General features: G+C 44.1%; 1 protein-coding gene across 4 annotated transcripts in view; it reads right to left on the minus strand.

Annotated features, from left to right (window-relative positions):
* The window catches only part of LOC115113606 (SH2 domain-containing adapter protein F-like), a 123,137-nt gene that overhangs the window by 93,352 nt on the left and 1,802 nt on the right, over positions 1–27,983 (minus strand). For all 4 annotated transcript variants that reach the window (XM_029641423.2, XM_029641425.2, XM_065013050.1 and 1 more), the window contains exon 2: positions 3,746–3,887. In XM_029641423.2, the coding sequence (XP_029497283.1) occupies positions 3,746–3,887 (142 nt within the window). The remainder of the gene's footprint in view (positions 1–3,745; positions 3,888–27,983) is intronic.

Below are 27,983 nucleotides of genomic sequence, written 5' to 3' on the forward strand. Positions count from 1 at the left end.
CAGTCTGATTTATCAATGATCCAGTGCCTCTAATTAATTAGATACCCATTTTATATGAAACTACGATTCACACGCCTCTGAAGGTTTAAACATTACAGTCGCTTTTATGTAGCGGTAAGCCCAATGCTCTTCAACAGTCTATATAAATGTGGTCGGTGTGAATTAAAGACGTGCTCTGTCGGAAAACCATAAATAGGAGAGCTAGGAGAGTTGTTGATTTGAGTATTACAGCCAGTCGATGCACATCAGTGAGGTCCAGTACCAGTGGACAGTAACACTGCCGGGGAAAATCTATTTCAGCCTGGACACAGACAAGACAAGACAAGACAGACAGAGAGAGAGACAAGAATTTCTGACCAGGCCTCACTCCAGTAAATCCCTCCACTGCCATAGTGCAGAGGTGTGGGCAGTGGCTCGTCGCCCTCTCCTGCCACAGAATTGTAGGACGCTAGCCTGACAAATATGCTCAACACTGCCAGTGCCAGAGCCTTGGCAGGACATTGGTCAATCAGGGGGAACATAGTAATTACACTGTCCATAGACAGAATACAAAGAACGGGGCCAATACAGCCATTTCAACCATCCAGTGTAATCCTATGCGTAAATCAAAGTCTACTATTTGACACTTGCTTGATGAAACAATCACAGTGAATCCGTCCTTCAGTGCTCTGCTAGTTTACTGTGGTTATCAACAGGATGGCAGAAGTGGGCTGAATAAATCCAGAAAACAGCATAATTTAAAATGCTCCCTGACAGCTCAGTCAAAACAACAGCAAAACTAGAACTGGCAATCAACTGAATAAACTACAAGGAATACGCCTCTGAACAGTCTCTGAACACAGCAGAAATAGACATGGCCGTCAGTAGAACTGTATGATCCTTACAGACAGGGAGCTTTATTAAATCGTGGCAGATATCTTCTTCTGATGAATGAGAAAATGTAAATGTTGGACTAGTAAATGTATGTCAAAAGGATCTCCAATCTGATGCAGATCTGACGACGTACACAGACATGAGTTACACACCGAGGACATTCATACAGATATTTACTGATGTAAAGTTTATTCGTGCTGTGTTATTATGTCTTACAATGTGATTGCTTGATTACTCTGAATGCTCGCAATCCACATTCCTATCAACCTTGTTGATTGGAAATAAAAGGTTTCCAATTCAAATACAAAAAAAGGGCTTTATAGCAGAAGCCTGGCAGGGTTATGACCATAAACCAGAAGTCTCTGGTCACATTAACCTCTCTAGGCTAGGGGGCGGTATTTTCCCATCCAGATGAAAAGCGTGCCCAAAGTAAACTGCCTGCTACTCAGGCCCAGAAGCTAGGATATGCATATCATATCATTAGTAGATTTGGATGGAAAACACTCTGAAGTTTCTAAAACTGTTTGAATGATGTCTGTGAGTATAACAGAACATATTTTGCAGGCGAAACCCCGAGGACAAACCATCCAGGAATTTTTTGTTTGTTGAGCATTCAATTAGGTTTCTATGTGGATCTAGATTTCTAAGGCACTTGCTTGCAGTTCCAATCGCTTCCACTGGATGTCAACAGTCTTTAGAAATTGGTTGATGTTTTCCCTTTGTGTAATGAAGAAGTAGGGCTGTTCAGAACGAGGGTCGAGTCTAGTGTACTGTTGTGGTTGGGGTGCGCGACCTGAAAGCTTGCTCCACTCTGTTTTTATCCGCTATTGAACGCAGTTTATCCCGTCTTAAATTGTATCGATTATTTACATTAAAAAAATACCTAAAGTTGTTTGAAATGTTTGGACAAAGATTACAGGTAATTTATTAGATATTTTGTAGTCATCTAGTTGGAACCGGTGTTTATCTGGATCAAACACGCCAAATAAATTGACATTTTGGAGATATAATAACAGAATGAACTGAACAAAAGGACAATTTGTGATGTTTATGGGACATATTGGAGTGCCAACAGAAGAAGCTCTTCAAAGGTAAGGCATTAATTATATCGTTACTTCTGAGTTTTGTGTCGCGCCTGGCGGGATGAAATATGATTGTCTGTGTTTGTTTAATGGGGTGCTGTCCTCAGATAATCGCATGGTTTGCTTTCGCTGTAAAGCTTTTTTGATATCCGACACCGTGGCTGGATTAACAAGATCAGCTTTATTTTGAGATATTGCATGTGTATTTTCAAGAATGTTAAATATTTACAATTCTGTAGTTTGGATTTGGCGCCCTGCACTTTCACTGGATGTTGGTCAGGTGGGACGGTAGCTTCCCATCTAGCCTAGAGAAGTTTTAAACCTTACTATCCAGCAGAGATAAAAGGTCAGGGTTGAAGGTCAAACCAGTGAAACTGATGAAGGCGAGAGGTTGTCAGGAGGGCCATTAAGTCCTAGCTTGTCATCATATGGAGCAGAAGAGGGGAGGGATGGCCACAGTAAAGTGGTTCTGCCATTACACTGGGGAGAGAGGGCGGGTGAGGGGACGGGGAGGAAGATGGAACCCAACATGGGAGAGGTCAGGACCTTCTAATCTCTTATAAAAACGCCTCGTCTTCTGAGCCTTGACATCCCTAATGGAACAGACCACTTAGTGACTGGTCCAAAGCTCCAGAATGTTCAGTGAGGGAATATGCTAACCGCAAGATTCTCCTTTAAATATCTTGGAATTCTGTGCTTGTTTTCTTCATTCTTTGTTGATGTTGTTCTGTCCTCGCACACTGCATAATCATGTTCATTTTGACAAAGTTGTGGTGAGTAGGGTTTTTGCTGAATCCTAGCGTTAGCAGAGCTATTGTTGTCTCAAATCCATGTCTTCTTTCAGAGCAGTACGGTTGTCACCGAACATGACTAGCTCAAAGAAAAAATACATCTAAAGGCCTGTCTTTCCTGAAGATGTATTTGCTGTGGAGGTTGTTTTCACATTACCTATCTGCTAGTAGAATGTATTCTGTCTATTTAAGAGCAAAACAACTGCATTTAATTGTATTTCTGATACCCAGCTCTCCACAAAATCATTTTGTGGTCTACCGCATCTGTCATGTAGCATGCCACATGGCCATCTGACCAAGTCAATTAGTGGCAAGCCAACAAACATAAGGTCAAGTGACATATGGTCAAGTGACATGCTAATTAATTGTCAACAAAGAAGCAGCTTCCATATGCAGACATGATGAAGGCTAAGATGCATTACTAGACATGTAACATGTAATTCCACAGAGAGGCTGAGGTTGAATGGAAGGCTAATCCAAGGTACCAGACAGTTGACTAACAAATACGGTCTGCTAGCAGTCATATTAAACGCCACACTAAACCCAAACAGAGAGGTGAGTTAGAGTGAGTTAGTAAGAGATAGAGGGTAGCATTGCTTTGCACTGCTTAGATTTTTTTTAAACTTTGCTCTGCTCTGCCTTGCATGTTACCTCAGAGTGTGATGCCTCTGCCCTCGGGCTCAGCTGGCTCTGGCTGACAGCACCCGGTCAGGGCACCCACCCAGGGTCACAGGAACATTTAGGGTAGGACTGAGCTCTCTGGCAGCCAGGCAGTCGCTCCAATTACAAAGCCACAAGTCCTCAACGGCTGACCAGGGGGATACACGAGTCCCATCTCCCAAACGTCTGGAAAGACGAATGAAGGTGGCAACTGATAACTAACAAAATTGTATGCACTCACTACTCACTCTGGACAAGAGCATCTGCTAAATGACTAAAATGTCAAATGTAATGTGCCGAGGTTTGAAGAGTCCAGGGGAGAACAGAGTACTGATCTACCTGCCATCATCTTCTGGGCCTCATAGGGCTCCATGTAGCCATCGTTCTCTGTGCTGGCCTGGGTCACCTTCTCGGTGGTGGCCTGGGTCCCCCCGTCCTGCTCCGCATCAAACGGGTCTGCATAGTCATCCAGGATAAGGAGCTGGAGGGAGAGAGGAAGGGAGGAAGGGGATGAGAGTAGGTGAGAAAAGATTAGAATACATTTAACTGCTCTGTTTAAAACCACAACACATTCCGGAGCCCAGGGAGTTACATTTTCTCCTCATCTCCTGCCTCTGCAATGTAACTGGAACCTTAGGAGAGGAGTGGAGGTGACCGTATTAGTGATAGTACCCGTCTGGGCTCTGCAGGAACATGTGATCTCCACACGTCACAACACCCAGACAGAAGATTAAGAGCGAGAGAGACATAAATAACAGTCTCTTCCTCCGTATGTCTCAGTTCCACCATCTCCTCTTTAGACTTCATGCTCCCTGCTACGTCTAATTATACCGTGGTACTCTGACAGTGCCGGCTTTTCAAAAAGCGGGGAGAAAAAGGACAGCCCACAACTGGTAAACTGTCTTAAAGAGAAACAATTCTGCAGATGTACAGGGATTTGGCAGCGAGCCATGGCTGATTGCAGTCTTGCTCTCTTTACTAAGAATTTCTTACAGAAGCTGGCAATTAAGTGGACATCCTGTCCTGAGCCCCAGAAATACAGCCAACTCTTAGGGTATCAAAATTACTGTCCACACACAGTTTCAGCATCTCTGGCCAGGGCAATTTCCTGAGGCCCAAGAAAACTGTTTCCTTCACATACAGAATTCTCTTCCAGATAACAAAGTAAATATTTCAAGTTCTCTCCCATCTGCCATGTTGGACAGGGACTCCAAAGAGAGAGGCTGACCAAAGGGGGTTTGGACCAGAGGGGTGTTGGACTGGCTAATACCAGTACCAGTAGGTGGAAAAGAAACATGGGTTATCTTCAGTTGGGACTCTTCAGAATCAATAGTGGTGCCAATCTGTTCACTCAGCGGGCAGACAGACGGACTGGAGGAGTGGGGGGCGGGGGGGGGGCTGGATCCTGGGTCCAAAAACTGAGAAACAACTCAACTGAGACCTACCCTGACTAAGTCAACACACACACACAAAATGTGCAGACAAGCATACTGTACATTGACAAGCACACACAGGACACATTTGCACAGACAATCACACACATGCAGTCAAGCACAAACACACACACGCAGTCAAGCACACACACGCACACACAGGAAAGGAGTCGATTGGCACTACACCCCATGAGTCATACATTAACAGGAAGAGGTTGGTTTTCATTCTAAATAAGCTCTTCAGTCATCTAGTGGACAGAGCTGGGCAATCCTAGGGTGAACTATACTACTGCATGCCATGGCTGTACCGACCAACCAACCAACTGTCCTTAAACACAACCACAGCCCTTCCTCCACACCCTTCTCAGGACTACAGCCCACAGGGGAAGACACCTGCCAAGCCTCCCAGGCGGGGACTTTAAGGGGGAACCGAGGAATCCAGTACAGTACGATCCATATCTAAAGCATTTCCCCAACTCCAGGTTTTCACACCACCTGGGAAAGCACCGTCCTTCTCCGTCTGATCCAGTTTTGATTTCACTGAACAAGATAAGATACGATATACAAAACTGAAACCTTTCAAAGTGCAACGCATTAAAGAGTGAAAATATCACCTTGGATGATGCAATGCTGCGTAGGGTAAGAGGAGAGGATGATTTATAGGAGGAAGGCGGCATATGCTCCAACAGATCACCTACACAAATCGGTAGATTAGTCACTAGACAGGTTTTAACATTTTAAAAAATGAAATGTGCTTCATACTGGCCACAGTGTGGTATACACCGATGGCCTGCCTCCTGCTTTTCCGTCCGTTTTTCGGGACATAACATAAGTAGGACTAGTTTACCACAGCGTAATTATGCGTTCCTCCTCTGTTTTTCTTAAGTGATATTAAAAGAGGAAATGCATCCAATGCAAACACTCTTTTGGCTTGTTTTTCTGCCACAAATATAATACATCTCCCGCACAACTTTAATTCAATTCAGCCAGTCAGGTTACAGATGTTCCTGAAGTATTCAACAGTTACATGTTTCCCCTCACATGGAGTATCTTTATCCACTTCACACTATATACCACCTTCGGTCTGTGTCCATATGAATACAGTAGCACAGCCCAAACCAGATACTAAGTCATCCTGACCAAAACAGGGGAGTGTGTACTCACAGCCAGTCTGACTGAACACATTCCATGTGGGAGAGAGCAAGTGAGAGAACCTCAGTGCATTAAGCTGCCTCTGTAGGGCAGGCAGCAGTGTACGCCAGGAGGCGTCCGTTTGTCCACGCGGTAAATCCAGCAGAGAAAGCCTGGTTTAGTAATTAAAAGGAAACTGTGCTTTATGACTGGCATGCCTTCAACCCCATACTTACTATATCTTAGTGTATATGAAAGTAGATTTTCAACGACTCATGTCAGTGCCCTCCTCAGAAAGGGCACGATACCTGTCAGTAGGACAGTTCTACTCTACGTCCTCATTCGACACCTTTCCCATGTTAGTGTACTGCCACAAAGCTGTAGCTAGCTTGACGACGGATGGTTGCCGTGCCCACAAACATTATATTATTGTGTGGTCCTGTCATCAAACACCAGGGACCAAAAAAAGATTTATGTATTAAACAAAGTGGAAAAGAACATTGCAATCAAGCCAGACAAACTGTATATTTAGCCCTGTGACTGGTCTTGTTCGCTCAAATCATTTTTCAGTCAGCCGACGAAAGCTCTTTTTAGCACCTGGTAATGTTGCTGCTGCTGAGAGAGAGGAGAGCCTTTCTGCTTGTCCTCTGGAGCCTGAAGCAGAGGATGATACCGAGGCTGGTTCTGGATGGCAGCGTCCTGCCTCCCACTAGCTCTCCTTATCGCTTAGTACTAGCTACCCCACCAGATTTTCATATTTTAGAACAATTTTTTTTCCAGAGATTTTAATTTATGTGTCGACAGCAATTTCTCTGCCTAAGATGCCAAGAAACAGCCTTTAAAAAAACATAGAAAAGGAAGCAATGGAATGGGCAACCTACATTCCATTTGATATTTCTCCACATCAATCTAACAGTTCCATATCCATTATTCAGTAAAACATTATTTAGGGGAAACAAGCAAACAACTCAGTGCAAATGAGAGTAAAAGTTGGCAGTTACCACACTACTTGGGTGTTGACATTCCCCTGCCTTGGGCCACATCTAAAAAAGTATTTGGGAGGAGGGGTTCAATTAGTCTGAGTGTTTTTGGGAGTTACCCCTTCTCTGTAACGGTCCCGCCACACTGCACTAATGCTACCCAGCTGGAGGAGTAAGGGAACATGGAGAGAGAGGACCATCAGAGACGAGGCTCTGCCTGCTTCCCTACCTGCCTTCTCGGGGCCTCCCTGCCTACCAGTTTCCCTGCCTGCCTCTCTGCCAGCCCACCCGCCTCCAACCCTCCCTGGCGGCCTGCTTGCCTGGGGACCCACCATCTGTCTGCTGGCATGTCAGGGTATGTCAGGACCACAGCCAAGCCATCGCATGAAAGTCAAATTCACCCACAGTGAGTGCAATACTGCAGTGCTTCTAAATAGAGTTCTATACTGTATGTGAGCTTTTCTAAGCAGATATGTAAGCTGTGAGTAGCCTAACAAAGCAACCTTGTAGACTTATGACATCTCGCCCCCACTGGAAGGACATGTCACTACACTGCAGCAGCACAGACAGAACATACATAATGACTCCTGGTGTCGTGCTGAGCTACCAGGTTCACCAGGTCTTACACCTGCAGCTGCTTAGATAGCCAGTCAGTCATAGTAGGAGAAATAGCCCCACACTGCTTAAAATACATTGCAGCTCTCAAGAAATGAAATCTATTTTCGAATCAGTGTGAGCCTAGTGAGAGCATTATCTTAGGAGAGCGAGTGTAACAGGCACCTGCCACTTGGCATTCCACACAGTTAGCAGAGAGACAGAGCTTCTGAGATTACAATTCAATTGGGCTGCAGTCCTCCATTATTTATTTATTTAACCAGGTCGGCCAGTTGAGAACAAGTTCTCATTTACAACTGCAACCTGGCCAAGATAAAGCAAAGCAGTGCGACAAAAACAACACAGAGTACAGTCAATAACACAATATGTATACAGTGTGTGCAAATGAAGTAAGGAGGTAAGGCAATAAATATGCCAATAGTGGCGAAGTAATTACAATTTTGCTATTTATACTGGAGTGAGATATGTGCAGATGAGGATGTGCAACTAGAAATACTGGTGTGCAAAAGAGCAGAAAAACAAAAACAAATATGGGGATGAGGTAGGTAGTTGGTTGGATGAGCTATTTACAGATGGGCTGTGTACAACTGCAGCGATTGGTAAGCTGCTCTGACTGCTGACGCTTAAAGTTAGTGAGGGAGATGTAAGTCTCCAACTTCAGTGATTTTTGAAATTCATTCCAGTCATTTGCAGCAGAGAACTGGAAGGACAGGCGGCCAAAGCAGGTGTTGGCTTTCGGGATGACCAGTGAGATATACCTGCTGGAGCACGTGCTATGGATGGGTGTTGCTATGGTGACCATTGAGCTGAGATAAGGTGGAGCTTTACCTAGCAAATACTTACAGATGAAATTGAGCCAGTGGGTTTGGCGACTAATATGTAGCGAGGACCATCCAACGAGAGCATACAGGTCGCAGTGGTGGTTAGTATATGGTGCTTTGGTGACAAAACAGATGGCACTGTGATAGACTACATCCAATTTGCTGAGTAGAGTGTTGGAGGCTATTTTGTAAATGACATCGCTGAAGTCAAGGATCGGTAGGATAGTTAGTTTTACGAGGGTACGTTTGGCAGCATGAGTGAAGGAGGCTTTCTTGCGAAATAGGAAGCCGATTCTAGATTTAACTTTGGATTGGAGATGCTTAATGTGAGTCTGGAAGGAGAGTTTACAGTCTAGCCAGACACCCAGGTATTTAAAATTGTACACATATTCTAAGTCAGAACCATCCAGGGTACTGATGCTAGTCAGGTGGGGCGGGAGCGGGCAGCAATCGGTTGAAGAGCATGCATTTCGTTTTACTAGCATTTAAGAGCAGTTGGAGGCCATGGAAGGAGTGTTGTATGGAGTGGAAGCTTGTTTGAAGGTTTGTTAACACAGTGTCCAAAGAAGGGCCAGATGTATACAGAATGGTGCCGTCTGCGTAGAGGTCGATCAAATAATCTCCCGCAGCAAGAGCAACATCATTGATATATACAGAGAAAAGAGTCGGCCTGAGAATTGAACCCTGTGGCACCCCCATAGAAACTGCCAGAGGTCCGTAAATCAGGCCCTCCGATTTGACACACTGAACTATTGAGTCTGCCGATAAGAATACGGTGATTGACAGAGTCGAAAGTCTTGGCCAAGTCGATGAAGACGGCTGCACAGTACAGTCTTTTATCGATGGCGGTTATGATATCATTTAGGACCTTGAGCGTGGCTGAGGTGCACCCATGACCAGCTCGGAAACCAGATTTTATAGCTGAGAAGGTACGGTGGGATTCGAAACGGTCGGTGATCTGTTTGTTCACTTGGCTTTCGAAGACTTTAGAAAGGCAGGACAGGATGGATATAGGTCTGTAACAGTTTGGGTCTAGAACGTCTCGCCCTTAGAAGAGGGGGATGACCGCGGCCGTTTTTCCAATCTTTTGGAATCTCTGACGATACGAAAGAGAGGTTGAACAGACTAGTAATAGGGGTTGCAACAATGGCGGCCAATAATTTTAGGAAGAGAGGGTACAGATTGTCTAGCCCAGCTGATTTGTAGTGAGACAGATTTTGAATATCTGTCAAAACATCAGCTGTCTGGATTTGGGTGAAGGAGAAGCGGGGGAGCTTGGGCCAGTTGCTGTGGGGGGTAGAGAGCTGTTGGCCGGGGTTGGGGTAGCCAGGTGCAAAGCATGGCCAGCCGTAGAGAAATGCTTATTGAAATTCTCGATTATTGTGGATTTATCAGTGTGACAGTGTTTCCTAGTTTCAGTGCAGTATGCAGCTGGGAGGAGGTAATCATATTCTCCATGGACTTTACAATGTCCCAAAACATTGGGAATTAGTGCTGCATGATGCAAATTTCTGTTTGTAAAAGCTAGCGTTTGCTTTCCTAATTGACTGTGTATTGGTTCCTGACTTCCCTGAAAAGTTGCATATCGTGGGGACTATTCAAAGCTATTGCAGTCCGCCACAGGGTGTTTTTGTGCTGGTCAAGGGCTGTCAAGTCTGAAGTGAACCAAGGGCTATATCTGTTCTCAGTTCTACATTTTTTGAAAGGGGCATGCTTATTTAAGATGGTGAGGAAAGCACTTTTAAAAGAACAACCAGGCATCCTCTACTGACAGGATGAGGTCAATATCCTTCCAGGATAACCGGGACCAGGTCGATTAGAAAGGCCTGCTCGCAGAAGTGTTTGACAGTGATGAGGGGTGGACATTTGACCGCGGACCCATAACGGACGCAGGCAATGAGGCAGCGATCGCTGAGATCATGGTTGAAAACAGCAGAGGTGTATTTGAAGTAGAGGTCGACCGATTATGATTTTTCAACGTCGATACAGATTATTGGAGGACCAAAAAAGCCGATACCGATTAATCGGCCGATTAAAATTTGTATTTTATTTATTTATAATAATGACAATTACAACAATACTGAATTAACACTTATTTTAACTTAATATAAAACATAAATCAAATCAATTTAGCCTCAAATAAATAATGAAACATGTTCAATTTGGTTTAAATAATGCAAAAACTAAGTGTTGGAGAAGAAAGTAATATGTGCCATGTAAAAATGTGTGCCATGTAAAAAAGCTAACGTTTACGTTCCTTGCTCAGAACATGAGAACATATGAAAGTTGGTGGTTCCTTTTAACATGAGACTTCAATATTCCAAGGTAAGAGGTTTTAGGTTGTAGTTAATATAGTATTTATAGGACTATTTCTCTCTCTACCATTTGTATTTCATACTGTATACCTTTGACTATTGGATGTTCTTATAGGCACTATAGTATTGCCAGTGTAACAATATAGCTTCCGTCCCCCTCCTCGCCCCTACCTGGGCTCGAACCAGGAACACATCGACAACAGCCACACTCGAAGCATCGTTACCCATCGCTCCACAAAAGCCAAGGGGAATAACTACTCCAAATCTAAAAGCAAGTGACGTTTGAAACAGTATTAGCGCACACCCAGCTAACTAGCTAGCCATTTCACATTGGTTACACCAGCTGATAGGCTTGAAGTCATAAACAGTGCTGTGCTTGCGAAGAGCTGCTGGCAAAACGCACAAATTAATGATTACGGGCCTGCTGCTGCTCAGTCCGACTGCTCTATCAAATCAGACTTAATTATAACATAACACACAGAAATACGAGCCTTCCGGAAACTATCATTTCGAAAACAAAACGTTTATTATTTCAGTGAAATACAGAACCGTTCTGTATTTTTTTTTATCTAACGACTGGCATCCCTAAGTCTAAATATACTTGTTACATTGCACAACCTTCAATGTATGTCATAATTACGTAAAATTCTGGCAAATTAGTTCGCAATGAGCCAGGCAGCTCAAACTGTTGCGTATACCCTGACTCTGCGTGCAATGAACGCAAGAGAAATGACACAATTTCACCTGGTTAATATTGCCTGCTAAACTGGATTAGTAGTTATAACTAGCGATTATGATTGATTGTTTTTTATAAGATACGTTTAATGCTAGCTAGCAATTTACCTTGGCTTCTACTGCGTTCGTGTAACAGGCAGGCTCCTAGTGGAGTGCAATGGTTAGAGCGTTGGACTAGTTAACTGTGCGGTTGCAAGATTGGAACCCTGAGCTGACAAGGTGAAAATCTGTCGTTCTGCCCCTGCACAAGGCAGTTAACCCACAGTTCCTAGGCAGTCATTGAAAATAAGAATGTGTTCTTAACTGACTTGCTTAGTTAAATAAAAGGTATTAAAAAATATTTTATTTTTATTTTTAATAATCGGAAATCGGCGCCCCAAAATACCGATTTCCGATTGTTATGAAAACTTGAAATCGGGCCTAATTAATCGGCCATTCCGATTAATCGGTCGACCTCTAATTTGGAGGGCAAGTTGGTCAGGATGATATCTATGAGGGTGCCCATGTTTACAGATTTGGGGTTGTACCTGGTAGATTCCTTGATCATTTGTGTGAGATTGAGGGCATCTAGCTTAGATTGTAGGACGTCAGAACTAGGAAAATAGACCAATCTTCTTTCTCCCACACCATCACATGCAGACCAAGTGGATCTAACAGGCAATTATCATATAGAGCATCTGGGGCCATAACAGGGAGAACAAAGTTTTAGTTTGTGGTCATCGTATAGAATGATAGGGTTTTGGCAGTATGCTGCACCAATATATAGCTTTCCCAGACGTCCAAACTATTTAGTTAAATATGCCATTCCATCATTGACATTTCATAAGCAAAATCTAACTCTTCAAGCTATAAACACCAAAAAACAAATAATAACAAAAGTAAACTACCATTGGATGCACCAGATAGTCACGTGTGTGCGTGAGTGTCTAATATGACAGCCAGCACCCCTGCCAGCCATCTGAGTAGCCACCTGAACGACTGGTGACAGTGAAGTAAGGTGAAGACGTTACACAGAAATGTGACAAATGTCACAGCTGGTCCAGAAAGGATGAGGGATGTCAGAGCTACTGGGGGCTGAAGCCTCCCCCACCTCTCCCCCTACACCAGACCACCACAAGAGTCGACATGCTAGAGAAGGAGGGGGGAGGAGGGGAGTAAAAAGGAACTGGCATTTGTGATTTATGTCTCCACGCCACAGAGGATTTGAGCCACTGATAACCTATTACAACTCAGGGCTTAGCTGCTCGATTGAATTAGGGCGTTTCAAGGGGCTCTTTTTTGCTGCCATATCATTTTTTCAAGCTTGAAAAAATGATATCAGAACTGCAGAACTGTTTACGCTCCAGCATATGTTTACACTCCTGTTTTGATAAATTTTCATTTAAAAAGGGAAATTTAACAACAGATAACATCACACTGCCTATTGCTGAATGCTCCAACTTATCTTCAACTAGAAATACAGGACACATGCACTCAGCTCAGTTCCAGTCATCTGAAGCTAACAGCTTGCCATCAAACATTGCCACAAGGCAATTTACTAAAGCAGAACCAATTGCAACCTCTGTTGTTGACACAATACAGCCACTATCAATAAGATACTTGTATGATTCACAGATGGGAGAGGAAATCTGGTTAGGATTCAATGGAACCCGATTGAGAAGCATGATTCCACCTGGGGGCTATGTTCCTCTCAAAAGAGTGAAAAGACTGTATAGACGGAGCTTTCCCACAATACAGCTCTTTATTACGACATCTGCTAATAGACCAGGGTTGTCGACCTGAGAATCAGCATGTGGCTCTATGGGCCTCAACATGGACGTGGCAACGCCAGCCCTGAATGCCTACTTAAGAGCCAGGGAAGATAGCTGCTAGCTAATCAAATTATGTTTTCCATGAGCACCCATTGTTTTCAATCAGCCACAAGCAACAGAAGCTAGAGCAACGCTAAGTGGAGGAGAGCACTTCTCATAAGTTTAATAAGTTGGATTACTGCAACTCGCTGTTGGCTGGGCTCCCTGCCTGTGCCATTAAACCCCTACAACTCATCCAGAACGCCGCAGCCCGTCTGGTGTTCAACCTTCCCAAGTTCTCTCACGTCACCCCGCTCCTCCGCTCTCTCCACTGGCTTCCAGTTGAAGCTCGCATCCGCTACAAGACCATGGTGCTTGCCTACGGAGCTGTGAGCGGCACCTCAGTACTCCAGGCTCTGAAGGCCCTACACCCAAACAAGGGCACTGCGTTCATCCACCTCTGTTTCCCTACCACAGAGGAAGTACAGTTCCTGCGCATCAAAACTGTTTGCTCTGGCCCCCAATGGTGGAACAAACTCCCTCACGACGCCAGGACAAGTCAATCACCACCTTCCGGAGACACCTGAAACCCCACCTCTTTCAGGAATACCTAGGATAGGATAAAGTAATCCTTCTCACCCCCCCTTAAAATATTTAGATGCACTATTGTAAAGTGGCTGTTCCACTGGATGTCTTAAGGTGAACGCACCAATTTGTAAGTCGCTCTGGATAAGAGCGTCTGCTAAATGACTTAAATGTAAATGTAATGTAATAAGTAAAGTGAAATCATGTTTGTCTTCTTGCAGCTGAATTAATTTGTCAGCTTTGTTTTTAGACTTATTAAAGCACTCTCAAACTCAATGTTCCGTGGATAAAGCATGTTGCTTGATTAGGAAAGACTGAAAAAAGTGACAAATATTAAAATGGCTAGAGAAGACCTGTAGAGAAACAATTTAGAGAAAAGCACACAAAGCGTTCAAGAACCTATTCTGCTGTTCAGATTATAGATAATTAGTACGTGGTGACACTGGGTACAAAATAAAACATATTTAGACCTCCCTTCTCCCCAACATCGCCCAAACATGCATTTCCCCAGTCATAGATGACGTGCTTTGAAGGGAGTGAGGATTTAGGAAAGAATGCAGCACATGCTACTTCAACCAGCATGCTCCCTGCGGTGAGGGGATCCGTTCTAGCATCTCCCTTCTTTGCACTCCAATATGTTCAGACATCATTCTCACGTGTCTCTCTGTCTTTCCCCCAGTCAGACATCTGTGTTGTTCAAAGCACAGCTCACACTTTTTTCATGTTAACCTATTTATTAGGTCTCGTTAAAGATTCAGCCCACATAAAAACAGGCTTCTGTAGATCTCTGGGCTGCTGCACATGTGGGGTGGCTTTTCACACGCCAGCCGGGAAAAGCCCGCTCTTTTGGCACATGGAGAAGTGGTTTAGTGCGTCATTGATCATATACTTCGCATGGGAACACTTCCAGACGCAATGACAGTGACACTGATACCCTGCAACACGGGTCAGTGTCACAGCGAGAAAAACATCAGAGCTGCATTATAAAAATGGGAGAAAAGAGAACAGCACTTGATACTTCGCCTTGAGATAAAAGAGGTACATCACACCGCTGTGTGCAGTGTTCCCCTCCTACACTTGTGAGTGGGATATAGGTTATGCACAGGCAGGGCTATTCAGACCTCACAGGAGCCATGTTTCCCCACACACAGGAAGGACAGCCACACTACAGTCACACTGTAAATCATATTGATCATAACAACAACAAAATCCAGAAAAACGCATGTCAAAAATGTTATAAATTGATTTGCATTTTGAGGGAAATAAGTATTTGACCCCTCTGCAAAACATGACTTAGTACTTGGTGGCAAAACCCTTGTTGGCAATCAGAGGTCAGACGTTTCTTGTAGTTGGCCGCCAGGTTTGCACACATCTCAGGAGGGATTTTGTCCCACTCCTCTTTGCAGATCTTCTCCAAGTCATTAAGGTTTCGAGGCTGACATTTGGCAACTCGAACCTTCAGCTCCCTCCACAGATTTTCTATGGGATTAAGGTCTGGAGACTGGCTAGGCCACTCCAGGACTTTAATGTGCTTCTTCTTGAGCCACTCCTTTGTTGCCTTGGCCGTGTGTTTTGGGTCATTGTCATGCTGGAATACCCATCCACGACCCATTTTCAATGCCCTGGCTGAGGGAAGGAGGTTCTCACCCAAGATTTGACGGTACATGGCCCCGTCCATCGTCCCTTTGATGCGGTGAAGTTGTCCTGTCCCCTTAGCAGAAAAACACCCCCAAAGCATAATGTTTCCACCTCCATGTTTGACGGTGGGGATGGTGTTCTTGGAGTCATTGGCAGCATTCCCCCTCCTCCAAACACAGCGAGTTGAGTTGATGCCAAAAGAGCACGATTTTGGTCTCATCTGACCACAACACTTTCACCTAGTTGTCCTCTGAATCATTCAGATGTTCATTGGCAAACTTCAGACGGGCATGTACAGTGGGGCAAAAAAGTATTTAGTCAGCCACCAATTGTGCAAGTTCTCCCACTCAACTCCCTCCAAAGATTTTCTATGGGGTTGAGATCTGGAGACTGGCTAGGCCACTCCAGGACCTTGAAATGCTTCTTACGAAGCCACTCCTTCGTTGCCCGGGTGGTGTGTTTGGGATCATTGTCATGCGGAAAGACCCAGCCACGTTTCATCTTCAATGCCCTTGCTGATGGAAGGAGGTTTTCACTCAAAATCTCATGATACATGGCCCCATTCATTCTTCCCTTTACACTGATCAGTCGTCCTGGTCCCTTTGCAGAAAAACAGCCCCAAAGCATGATGTTTCAACCCCATGCTTCACAGTAGGTATGGTGTTCTTTGGTTGCAACTCAGCATTCTTTGTTCTCCAAACATGACGAGTTGAGTTTTTACCAAAAAGTTATATTTTGGTTTCATCTGACCATATGACATTTTCCCAATCTTCTTCTGGATCATCCACATGCTCTCTAGCAAACTTCAGACGTGCCTGGACATGTACTGGCTTAAGCAGGGGGACACGTCCGGCACTGCACGATTTGAGTCCCTGGCGGCGTAGTGTGTTACTGATGGTAGGCTTTGTTACTTTGGTCCCAGCTCTCTGCAGGTCATTCACTAGGTCCCCCCGTGTGGTTCTGGGATATTTGCTCACCGTTCTTGTGATCATTTTGACCCCACCGGGTGAGATCTTGCGTGAAGCCCCAGATAGAGGGAGATTATCAGTGGTCTTGTATGTCTTCCATTTCATAATAATTGCTCCCACAGTTGATTTCTTCAAACCAAGCTGCTTACCTATTGCATATTCAGTCTTCCCAGCCTGGTGCAGGTCTACAATTTTGTTTCTGGTGTCCTTTGACAGCTCTTTGGTCTTGGCCATAGTGGAGTTTGGAGTGTGACTGTTTGAGGTTGTGGACAGGTGTCATTTATACTGATAACAAGTTCAAACAGGTGCCATTAATACAGGTAACGAGTGGTGGACAGAGGAGCCTCTTAAAGAAGAAGTTACAGGTCTGTGAGAGCCAGTTTGTACGTGACCAAATACTTATTTTCCACCATAATTTGCAAATAAATTCATTACAAATCCTACAATGTGATTTTATGGATTTTTTTTTTCTAATTTTGTCTGTCATAGTTGAAGTGTACCTATGATGAAAATTACAGGCCTTTCTTCTTTTTAAGTCGGAGAACTTGCACAATTGGTGGCTGACTAAAAACTGTTTTGCCCCACTGTATATGTGCTTTCTTGAGCAGGGGGACCTTGCCGGCTCTGCAGGATTTCAGTCCTTCCCGGCGTAGTGTGTTACAAATTATTTTCTTGATGACTATGGTCCCAGCTGCCTTGAGATCATTGACAAGATCCTCCCGTGTAGTTCTGGGCTGATTCCTCACCGTTCTCATGATCATTGCAACTCCACAAGCTGAGATCTTGCATGGAGTCCCAGGCCGAGGGAGATTGACAGTTATTTTGTGTTTCTTCCACTTGCGAATAATCACACCAACTGTTGTCACCTTTGCACCAAGCTGCTTGGCGATGGTCTTGTAGCCCATTCCAGCCTTGTGTAGGTCTACAATCTTGTTCCTGACATCCTTGGAGAGCTCTTTGGTCTTGGCGATGGTGGAGAGTTTGGAATCTGATTGATTGATTGCTTCTGTGGACAGGTGTCTTTTATATAGGCACGAGTGCTCCTAATCTCAGCTCGTTACCTGTATAAAAGACACCTGGGAGCCAGAAATCTTTCTGATTGAGAGGGGGTCAAATAGTTATTTCCCTCATTAAAATGCAAATCAATTTATAACATTTTTGACATGTGTTTTTCTGGATTGTTTTGTTGTTATTCTGTCTCTCACTGTTCAAATAAACCTACAATTAAAATGATAGACTGATAATTTCTTTGTCAGTGGACAAACGTACAAAATCAGCAGGGGATCAAATACTTTTTCCCCCTGACTGTATACTGAAGATCTGTACTTTCATGGCATGTCACGCTGATGATCCCTTCAGAAAAAACAGGATATTCCTGCTATGAACAATGCATTCTACATTTGTGAGGATGTTTTACCAATGCAGTTGAAAGTTAGTGACAAAAGAATGTTACACTGACAGTATGCCACAGTATCAGCTTTATGTATTTTCTCTTTATCCCTGAAGTGAGAGTCAAGGTCGCAAGTCATTTCTCTGACAAATGGCATATGGGTCCTCAAAATATTATCAGGGAGCTACTGCGCAAACTTGTTCTGTATTCGTTTTTTTAAAAGCACTTTCTATTCTCATTCCAAGGTTCTAGAAACCCGAGTGACACAAAACAAAACATAAACATAACGCCAAGCCAAGAGGCACGCGGCATGAACAAGAAAGCACTTTGGACAGCAGGGTAGCAAGCACTGAGCCTGAGCCTTAAAAATAATAATAAATAAATGAACCATTTTCATTTTATTTGAGCTTACTGGGCCTGAACAGGTGCTTCTCTACTTCTAACGTAATATCACCTAACTTCAGGCCAGAAACCCAAGCGCAATGCTTCGCCATCCTCCTAGTCTCACAGGAATACCTTCTGTACTACCTTTTCTGTACGATCCCCTATTTTATTCCCTTTTTTAGCCGATCATCCCTTTCTATGAAATAATGTCTCTTTTCAACTCTTTCAGATATCTCTGTGCATTCAAGTGTGACTAAGTCCCACCTTCTCCCCAGAGAGCCCTTATAGCACACGGAGGACCTCGCCTGGAGGGTGGCTGGCCCACATTCAGGCACTCTTCATATTCAACAGATCTTCAAGATTAACACTTGAGGATACGCTTGACAAAATCCAATTTCCTTTCTCTGCTCTCTTTCCCTCTGAAATAGATTTATGACTCTTTGAATTTAAGGAAGAGGGAGTAGTGGTTAAGTTGTGTGGAGGAATGGACCCGTTGATGGTCCACTAGAGGCATAAAAGGCTGAGGCACACACACACACACACTTACAGTAATTTTGTTTACAAGAAACAGCCTTTGGTAAATTGTGGTTTGCTATGCTAGGGAAGGACAGGAGAAAAATGACATAACTACGAAAATTAACGCTTGACATAAAAACAACAATGGGCATCCAGTGGGACCTTTCGATTTGGGTGTGTGATTTATATGGAGTAGGGAAAACAAAACGAGGCAGGCCCGGGAGCCAGCTGTACATAAACAAAGCAGGGAAGTTTGATGTGAGGAGGATGACTTGATTGCGGTCGGAAGCGACGTGGCCTCAGATAGCCTTCGTGTGGTGAGCGTGTACAGAGAAGGCGGCACGTCAAACCCAACAGCTCGGAGACTGTCAATAGAACTTGCAGGCAGGCAGGGTGGAGTCTGTCACCCTGCCATCGCTACGGGGCTTTCCACCTCCCATAGCAGGAGAGAGGGGAGAGGGGGAAGGAGTCTTTACACGGACTTCACTGCAGCCTGACCTGACTAGGAGGTCCCTAACAGAACACGACACCACAGCGTTGTATTGACAGTACAATGTCACAATCACAGTACACTTTTCTTAAGCTTACAACATGAGGAAATAATAACCCTGCCTGATTATATTTTAGCACAGATGTGAGAGTCAACATTCCCAGACTGTTTGAGAGTGGAGAGCTTAGCGGAGACTTGCCCAGCCCCAGTCAAAAGGGAACGTCACCAAGTTGTAAACACTTCCCGTCAGGAAGGGAGCACTTCCTTAATCCTGGAGCAACCCTCTTGTTCCTTATTTTCCACCAAACAAAAGCAGACAGTCAGTGGCCTGGTTGCTTTACCTTTGGTCCAATCACTGCACCAAGCAATTTATATGGTGGCTGAACTATATTAGGCCTACACCTAGAGACGGAGTAATAAAACAGTGTTACATGTCAAACAGTAGTAACTATAGGATATTACGGAAGGGAAAACAGCAGGGCAAACTCTCTAACCTTACCCCTAACAAGATCTGTGTCCTACGAAGCCCAGGAGAGACATCAGTGCCCATCCAGTCTACAATGAGAGGTTTGGCTAGTTCCCCAGCGGTGCCTGTGGCTATGGAGACCACGACCCCAGTGGCAGATACACACACTCCAGCCTCAGCACCTGTCAGTGAGCACAGGTTATCATAGGTCAGCTCCACTGTGAAGGAAGGGCACAGACCTTAAAGAGATCCACTCTACCTCCCAGATAGTAAATAGAGAAACAGCACAGCTTAACTCCCCTCTACACTACATCTAAAACACCATGGGATAATGCCTATGCTACACACAGAAAACCCAGCATAGGTCAAATATGGCCAACTACATGGGAAGATCAGCAGTGTTTGGTGTACTCAGAGTTGAGGTTAAGGGCCGTCCTACTGTTAGCCACCAGCGGTGCGGTTAAAAGATACCAGTCCTTCACACAGGCTTTCTGCACGTGCCCTAGATGGAATGAAACCTCAGGGCTCAATTTGGTTCCTTTAAAATCAGTGTCTGATGTTGTGCTCACCAACCAGGGCTTCCCTTACAGGCTCTACTAGACTGCGTCATTAAAAAAAACAGTGCCATGTGTCCACAGACAACTCTCCTGACTACAGTGGTCAATAACTGCCTGCATATACAGGGCCAGGCATTATGTGACCTGTTGGGTTCACATGAACCATGCAGGTTATACAGCTGAAAGCCTAGAGAAATACACAGTGGAACAGCTACAGTAACCCTCTTTAGGAAAAAAAAAGCGTTGGGCCAGAAACCAAAAGGTTGTTAGATCGAATCCTCGAGCTGACAAGGTAAAAATATGTTGCTCTGCCCCTGAACAAGGCAGTTAACCCACTATTCCCCGGCAGGCCGTCATTGTAAATAAGAATTTGTACTTAACTGACTTTCCTAGTTAAATAAAAAATATTTTTTGGGGGGGGGTTCCTGGCTCAAGTTCCTGGCTCAAGGGAACGTGGACAGATTTTTCACCTTGTCAGCTTGGGTATTCAAACCAGCAACTTCTTGGTTACTGGCCAACGCTCTAACCGCTAAAAGCAGGTGAAGACTCCTCTTAACCCATTGTAAACCTCTAGTCATACACCATATGCTACTCAGTAGTTTGAGAATTAGGTATGCTATGCATCATTCAGCTTTCAAAAACAGTCAATTCATGTCGTTATAGAGTTGTATAAACCTCTAGAAACAGTCCACATCAGTATCAATGGATAATCTCTTTCTTGACCAGATCAACATTTCACAACTGAGTTTTGTCCTCGTGTGATTCCTCCATGTGATCCTGTTGTGTAGTCATCTTCCCCATGCGGAATGACATCATCCTGGTGCGTTGAGGCGGGGTGTAATTAAAGTTAGCTGTGTTGGCCCAGCACCAGCAGAGCTCTAGGTTTCTTCCTCCTAAAGAACACTTCCAGGATTCCTGCCTGGGCCATAGGAATTTAGAAAGCATATCCTAACTAACTGATTCCCTGTGCAACTGTTAAGGACAGAATATGATACACCCATAAAATACCACAGAAGGGTATTGTTGTTAGGAGAGAAAAAAAAACATGGCTGCCTAGTCCACCTGGAAATGCATGACCTGTTGCTGGAATACAATAGTGGCAGTTGCCAAGGCAGCTGGGACACCTTGAAGAGCTCAACAAATAGATGGCCCTCTTAGACACTTCAGAAAACAACAACATGATTGCGAACTACCCAACAGTCCTCTAACTGGACTACAAGGAGATGCTGCGCCAAAGCAATCCATCTTAGACCAGGCTCAGCTGTAATTATGGGGCAGCATATCCATAGCAACCAACAACTATTTTTTTCATTTTCTTGTGAAACATACCCAGCGAACATAATAATAAAAGGTTTTATTGATAATCTTAAATGAAAAATCGAAATGTTGTCCCCCACTATGGATCTAACTACATAGTATCGCTATCTAGGCTCTCTGGTCATCATGAACTCGTACTTAAAAAATTTAAAAAACTGTATAGTTATTTGTGTTCTTAAAACTCTGTCGAGCGTTAAAAGTAAAGGGTCAGCATGTTTTAACTTCTACTGTACTCTGTGCCCTCTACTCTGTTTGACTGGACCATATTCCATGTGTACCAGAAATATCCCTTTAAGAATGAAAGAGAACATTTAACCTCCCATGGGTGTTACATCTGGAAATGACTTTCACAGAGAAGACAATTAAGCAGCAATTTACAACCCCTTTCAGGTGACACTTAGAAAGCAGTTCCTTTCAGACTTCTTCCTTGGCGATACAGTGTAAGTAAACAGGCGTGTGTTTGTGTGGAGGTGGGAGTGGGAGGAGAAGTGCACTTCCTGTAATGCTCTGACATTCAGCTAAAGCCAGCTATCAGAACCTGTCAGCTTCCATCTGATAGTAAGACAGGTATGAGACTGCTCATACGTCTAGAGACACCCACACGTCACATGATGGATTCTGGTGCCCGGGTAGTGTTTACGTCCGACATTTCTCCTATCACTACAAGGACTGGGAAAGGAGCAGAGTAGAAAACAGAACAACAAAGTGATAACAGCATTCCCTGCATTCCTGAATCAGGAATGCCAGAGTCAAGGCTTTGAGATAGTGAGGGAATGAGGAAAGGTCAGAACACCAAGCACTTCTAATGTAGAGGCCAGTCAAACAGCCTTGATTTATCCACATACACACACAGCTGCTGGAGGGAAAACACACACATTCAATCAGACCATCAAACATCAAACCAGATTAGACCAGAAGACAAAGGGATGCGCGGTAAAGCATGTTTATTCCATGGGAAATTAAAGAGCGTCGGTTTAAACCCCCACGCGCTGTTGAGACGCTACTCGTAAGCTAATTACACACAACTGTCCCTTCAAGGACTCGGCTAAAGAACACCTGATTGGCTCACAGCGCCTGCTCTGATTCCATTATCTGAGATGTGATCTGGGCTGAGGAGCGTGGGGGAGGCTCAGGCAGCTGAGATGTAATCTGGGCTGGGGTGCGTTGGGGAGGCTCAGGCAGCTGAGATGTGATCTGGGCTGGGTTGCGTTGGGGAGGCTCAGGCAGCTGAGATGTGATCTGGGCTGGGGAGCGTTGGGGAGGCTCAGGCAGCTGAGATGTGATCTGGGCTGGGGAGCGTTGGGGAGGCTCAGGCAGCTGAGATGTGATCTGGGCTGGGGAGCGTTGGGGAGGCTCAGGCAGCTGAGATGTAATCTGGGCTGGGGAGCGTTGGGGAGGCTCAGGCAGCTGATGCCCACTTGAAGCAGTCATCATTCCAACACGCTCAAATATACATGTAGAGAAACGCCAAGTGTGTGCAGGGCAAGACAAAGCATAGAAATGAAAGAATGAGTAGAAATGGGATGACAACCGAGATTGGCAATTGAGACAGGAATCGGTCTCAAGGACAGGAATAAAACATATTAATGACAAAACAAATCAGCCATGGTCTCCCCGGCTGCTAATGCATCACTTGACTTTATGAACCGCTGAGTCAAAGGCTGTTGAAAAGTACATGGAAGAAAAAGGAAATAACCACGCAATAAATCTGTCAAATCTAATGTCTCAGCTGGCTGTGGGACAGCTGCCTGTATTGTGTTTATGATCCTATACTGCGTGATTCTACACATAGATAGTGTACGGAAACCGGCTTATGGACTCAGAGGCCCCATTCACTCAACAGCTTCCGTGGGCCATGGTGGGAACTATAAAATGGCCCAAACATGGGCTGCATGGGGTCTCAAGGCCAGAGCAACCCTGGTGTCTAGGACAGTTTATGAATTCAGAAAGCCACACACCAATATATTTAGCCACATGATTTTATAAGCGAGACTGTTATGCACATTTCATAAGCTGTGCCTGGCATCACTTTCATGTGTCCTTGAGAAGTTAGTTAGTGCAGAGTCGAGTAGAGCAGACCATGCCAGGGGGAAGAGCGATGATGAGAGCGTTTAATTAGCTGGATAATAACAGATCATCTCAGTCTACCATGACGGTCTTGTCGTTATAAAACAGGAAAACAACAGGTAAAAAAAAAGAAACAATGAAGCTGGGGCTCTAACCTGTGGATGGCTCCTATGTGCTCGTCGTCATAAAGGAGAGTCCATGATAGAGTGCATCAGAATGGACATAATGAGGCAGGCCTAAGTCTCATGTAATCACCATACATTGATGAACTAAGGCTTTCACCCCACCCCACCCCACCCCACATACACAATTTGAACTGAATGAAAAAACTTTGGAGGGTTGAGATTAGACAAAACACTAGACGGTATAGACTCTGCTATTGGCAGCACAAGCATTAGATAAGCAGTTATATAATTAGCATCCACTAGTCAAGTAATTAAAACATCAATGGGGCTGGGGCTGTAACAAGACAGTGGTGTGGTCCTCTCTTCCTAGCTCTCGCTCCTCCTGTAGTCAGCATTCAAACACTTCACTCCAGCCAGTACAATTGACTCGCCTATTAAGTTCCTGTATTGTGTCCATACATAGAGATTGTGAGGTCAACTATAGATCATGTTCAGTGGAAGAAATGCAATTAAGATCAGAATCCTAGCATTCTTTGATATGCTGCCACTACGTTGCAAACTGTGAAATATCTTAATAAATAACAGCTCATGTCAGAACGAGGCTGTTTGGAAGCATTATGTTTGGAAGCATAATGCAGCATTATCATAAGGATGAACTGCCTGATACTCAAGGCCTGTCTACACCACCCCTCTGTATCTGAACAGAGAACACATACCGTTTACCGTTTTACCAGCTGAAAATCATATGTTCCCACAGTAAGGGTGCAGCAAGGATTTTACACATCTGGGTTGTTGGTAGGGGGCAATTCCACAGTAGCAGAGTGATGCTGAGACTCCGATTTTTCACTTTGAAATGTATGTCAAACAAAAACCTTTGGTTGCAAAGTTACACAAACCATACAACTCTGTGCACAAGGACTACTTTGAACAATTAACGGAAACTTTACAAAAACACATTTACTTGAAGAACAGTGCAGTTGCAAAGTCTGGTAACAGTGACGCTTTGTTTTTGTAATTCCGTTACCAAAAGATGAAGAACAGTCATATCATCAGCTGCAATTTGACAAGGGCAGAGGCTAGTGCTATTATAATAGAAAATCCTCACCATCAAAACTGACACAAAATTATGTTGACCGTCTTCGAAAAACTTGTGTAGTACATACAGCGTAACACCTGATAAGCCTAGTTGCTTTTACAGGTAGTTCTACTGGAAAAGGAATAGGCTATTCCACATGTCGTTTCATAACCATCACACTTGGGGTCTCTCACTCTCACTACACCAACGTCCGTTGTGCATCTCAGCAGACAGACCCTACAGGGGTCTAGACAATAGATCCTTCTGGAACAGTACCTGACAACATTACATTGGCCTGTCTGTCGGAAAAGCCAGCATGTGTAAGGTTGAAGGCCTGTGTTGCCTAGTGATTAAACTCTCGTGGGGACTGTCTGCTCTCTTTATTACTTAGCCCCCCCCCCCCCCTCACATTTCACCACAGTACTAAACAAAAATCCAGTCTTCTGACTTAGAATCCCTCTAACTCACCCACCCCTCACATGGATGTGATACAATTTCAGCATATCGTCACGTTCATGTTTTGAGAGTGCAACATTTTTAAACCATGTTACAGAACAATCTGCCTGGCTGCCAGCTCCTCCAACATTTGCCCAGTGCAAAAAGGGGGAGACAGAGGCAACAGTATTTTCCTGCTTGAGAATGCCAAAGATCAAAATAAACTCCAATTAACAGGAGACAGCAGTAATCCGTTTAATTAGCCAACAGCAGTCAGTTGCTGTGAGGAAACAGTCTTGTTTCCTGTTATTTTAATTTGGTCAGCTCTGGAACATTGTTCATCATAAAATACAAATAACCCTGCATTGTTGAATGTGAGGACAACTGCATACGAGAAACTACTTTCAGAAATTAGAAGACCATTTCTGAATAGACAAATTACTGTACAATTATTATATGGAGGTTTTTCAAGCTTGCCAATTGCCATGTTCCTTTGCTGTACGACACTGCTTACTGGCATATTTTATGACCACTGGTTGAACTGAAACAAAAAAGCTCCTATGGAACGGCAGGCAAGCACCATCAACACTGAACAGACCGCACCTTACAACAGGAAGTGTGGAGAGAGGAAGTCACCTGTTTAAGGGACTAAGGAATTTCATAACAGAATTGTAAATGTGCAGCACTACTTTGCATACTTGCATAAGGTTTTGGCTGTGCTCTAACTAAACTACTATGATATTGTCTGGCGTAGTAAGCTTGAGTAAACAAATACCTGGCAACAGGTGATTAGTTAGTGCTTCAGAACAGGGAGTAGTAGACTGAGTTATGCAGCATGGGTGTCGTCAATGTTGAGAAATACTTCTGCACCTTTTCTCTCACACACACACACACTTTTCCTGGGTCCTCCTCCCCTGCCTGCGCTGGAGGGAGAGGCATGTACATTCATAAACAGAATCACACTCTTCCTTAACCTCACTGACATTGAATGGCTCAGGTTTCTTCCAATGAACCAGTGTGTTCCTAAAAAGCAGTAGGCTTCAAGGTACGTGGTGGTGTACACTGACTGACTGCATAATCATTTTCCCCCCCATCTGTCTCTGGTCCACACACTATTTCTGTTGATGACAGGGACAAGAGTAGACTAGGGTTGTAAAAGTGTAGATTTTGCTTGGTGAGCAAAGAGTTGAATGAACCTGGTTTGGATTATTTGAAAACGTGCACTGGGGCACCTTCACACAGGCCCAGTTCAAAGGTGTGAGAGAACAGTGAAATATACACTGTGTACTTCTGCCGGTTTCAACAATCCATTCCCTGTTTGAATAAGTCCCCACATGATGGAACATGTACATCTGATCTGTACACACTTCCTGGAAGCTGAAAATGCCCCAGTTCTTCCATGGCCTGCATACTCACCAGACATGTCACCGATTCAGTGTATTTGGGATGCTCTGGATGGACAGCATGTTCCAGTTCCCACAACTTCGCACCGCCATTGAAGAGTAGGACAACATTCCACAATCAACAGCCTGATCATCTCCATGCGTAGGAGATCAATTGTGCTGCATGAGGTAAAAATGGTTGTCACACCAGACACTGACAGGTTATGATCCACACCCCTACCTTGTTTTGTGACCAACAGATGCAGATCTGTATTCCCAGTCCAGTGAAGTCCATAGATTAGGGCCCAATTAATTTATTTCAATTGACCTTACACAAACTGTAACTCAGTCAAATCTTTGAAATTGTTGCATGTGCGTTTATATTTTTTGTTCAGTGTACTTGATGTAGGCTCTTTTGTTCAGTGTACTTGATGTAGGCTCTTTTGTTCAGGGTAAATAAAATAAATGGTTATGGCCAATTTGTACCCCCATTTTATGTCACTGGAATGTTTTCTTAAAGGGATTTTATGGCATTTCAATGTTTTTTCATACTGGAAGCAGAGACATTGTAAATAAAAATGTGTTCTTAATGGACTTGCCTAATTAAATAAAAATGGGATCAGCATATCATCACGGGGAAGATGATGATTAAGGGCTTCTTTGCCAACATCCAAAACGATCCCTTCACAAAAAGGTTAGAGTTTAAAATATTGTAATAAAATTCATACTTGAAGACCGCATGCATCTTCCTTTCACCTACCTACATGCAGGATACTACACTTCTTCATCCAATGTAACCAAACGCTCAGTAAAGATTTTCATGTATTGTGCAGCTGCTGTCTGTCCGACTGACCCAGCCATTGATAAACACCTGAAAGAACTACACTGAACAAAATCCACATCTAAAAGTGTTGGTCCCATGTTTCATGAGCTGAAATAAAGGATCCCAAAAATTCTGAATATGCACAAAACAAATTTTGTACACAAATGTACTTTATATCCCCTTAGTGAGCATTTCTCCTTTGCCAAGACAATCCAGCCACCTGACAGGTGTAACTTGTCAAGAACCTGATTAAACGGCATGATCATTACACAGGTGCAACTTGTGCTGGGGACAATAAAAGGGCACTCTAAAATGTGTAGTTTTGTCACACAACACAATGCCACAGAGGTCTCAAGTTGAGGGAGGGTGTAATTGGCATTCTGACTGCAGGACTGTCCACTAGAGCGGTTGCCGGAGAATTTAAATGTTCATTTCTTTACTATAAGCCGCACCCAACATTATTTTAGAGAATCTGGCAGTATGTCCAACCAGCCTCACAACGGAACACTGCATTGTGTGGGTGAGCGGTTTGCTAATGT

The sequence above is a fragment of the Oncorhynchus nerka genome, linkage group LG28, assembly GCF_034236695.1.
Source record: "Oncorhynchus nerka isolate Pitt River linkage group LG28, Oner_Uvic_2.0, whole genome shotgun sequence".
Classification (NCBI taxonomy): Eukaryota; Metazoa; Chordata; class Actinopteri; order Salmoniformes; family Salmonidae; genus Oncorhynchus; species Oncorhynchus nerka.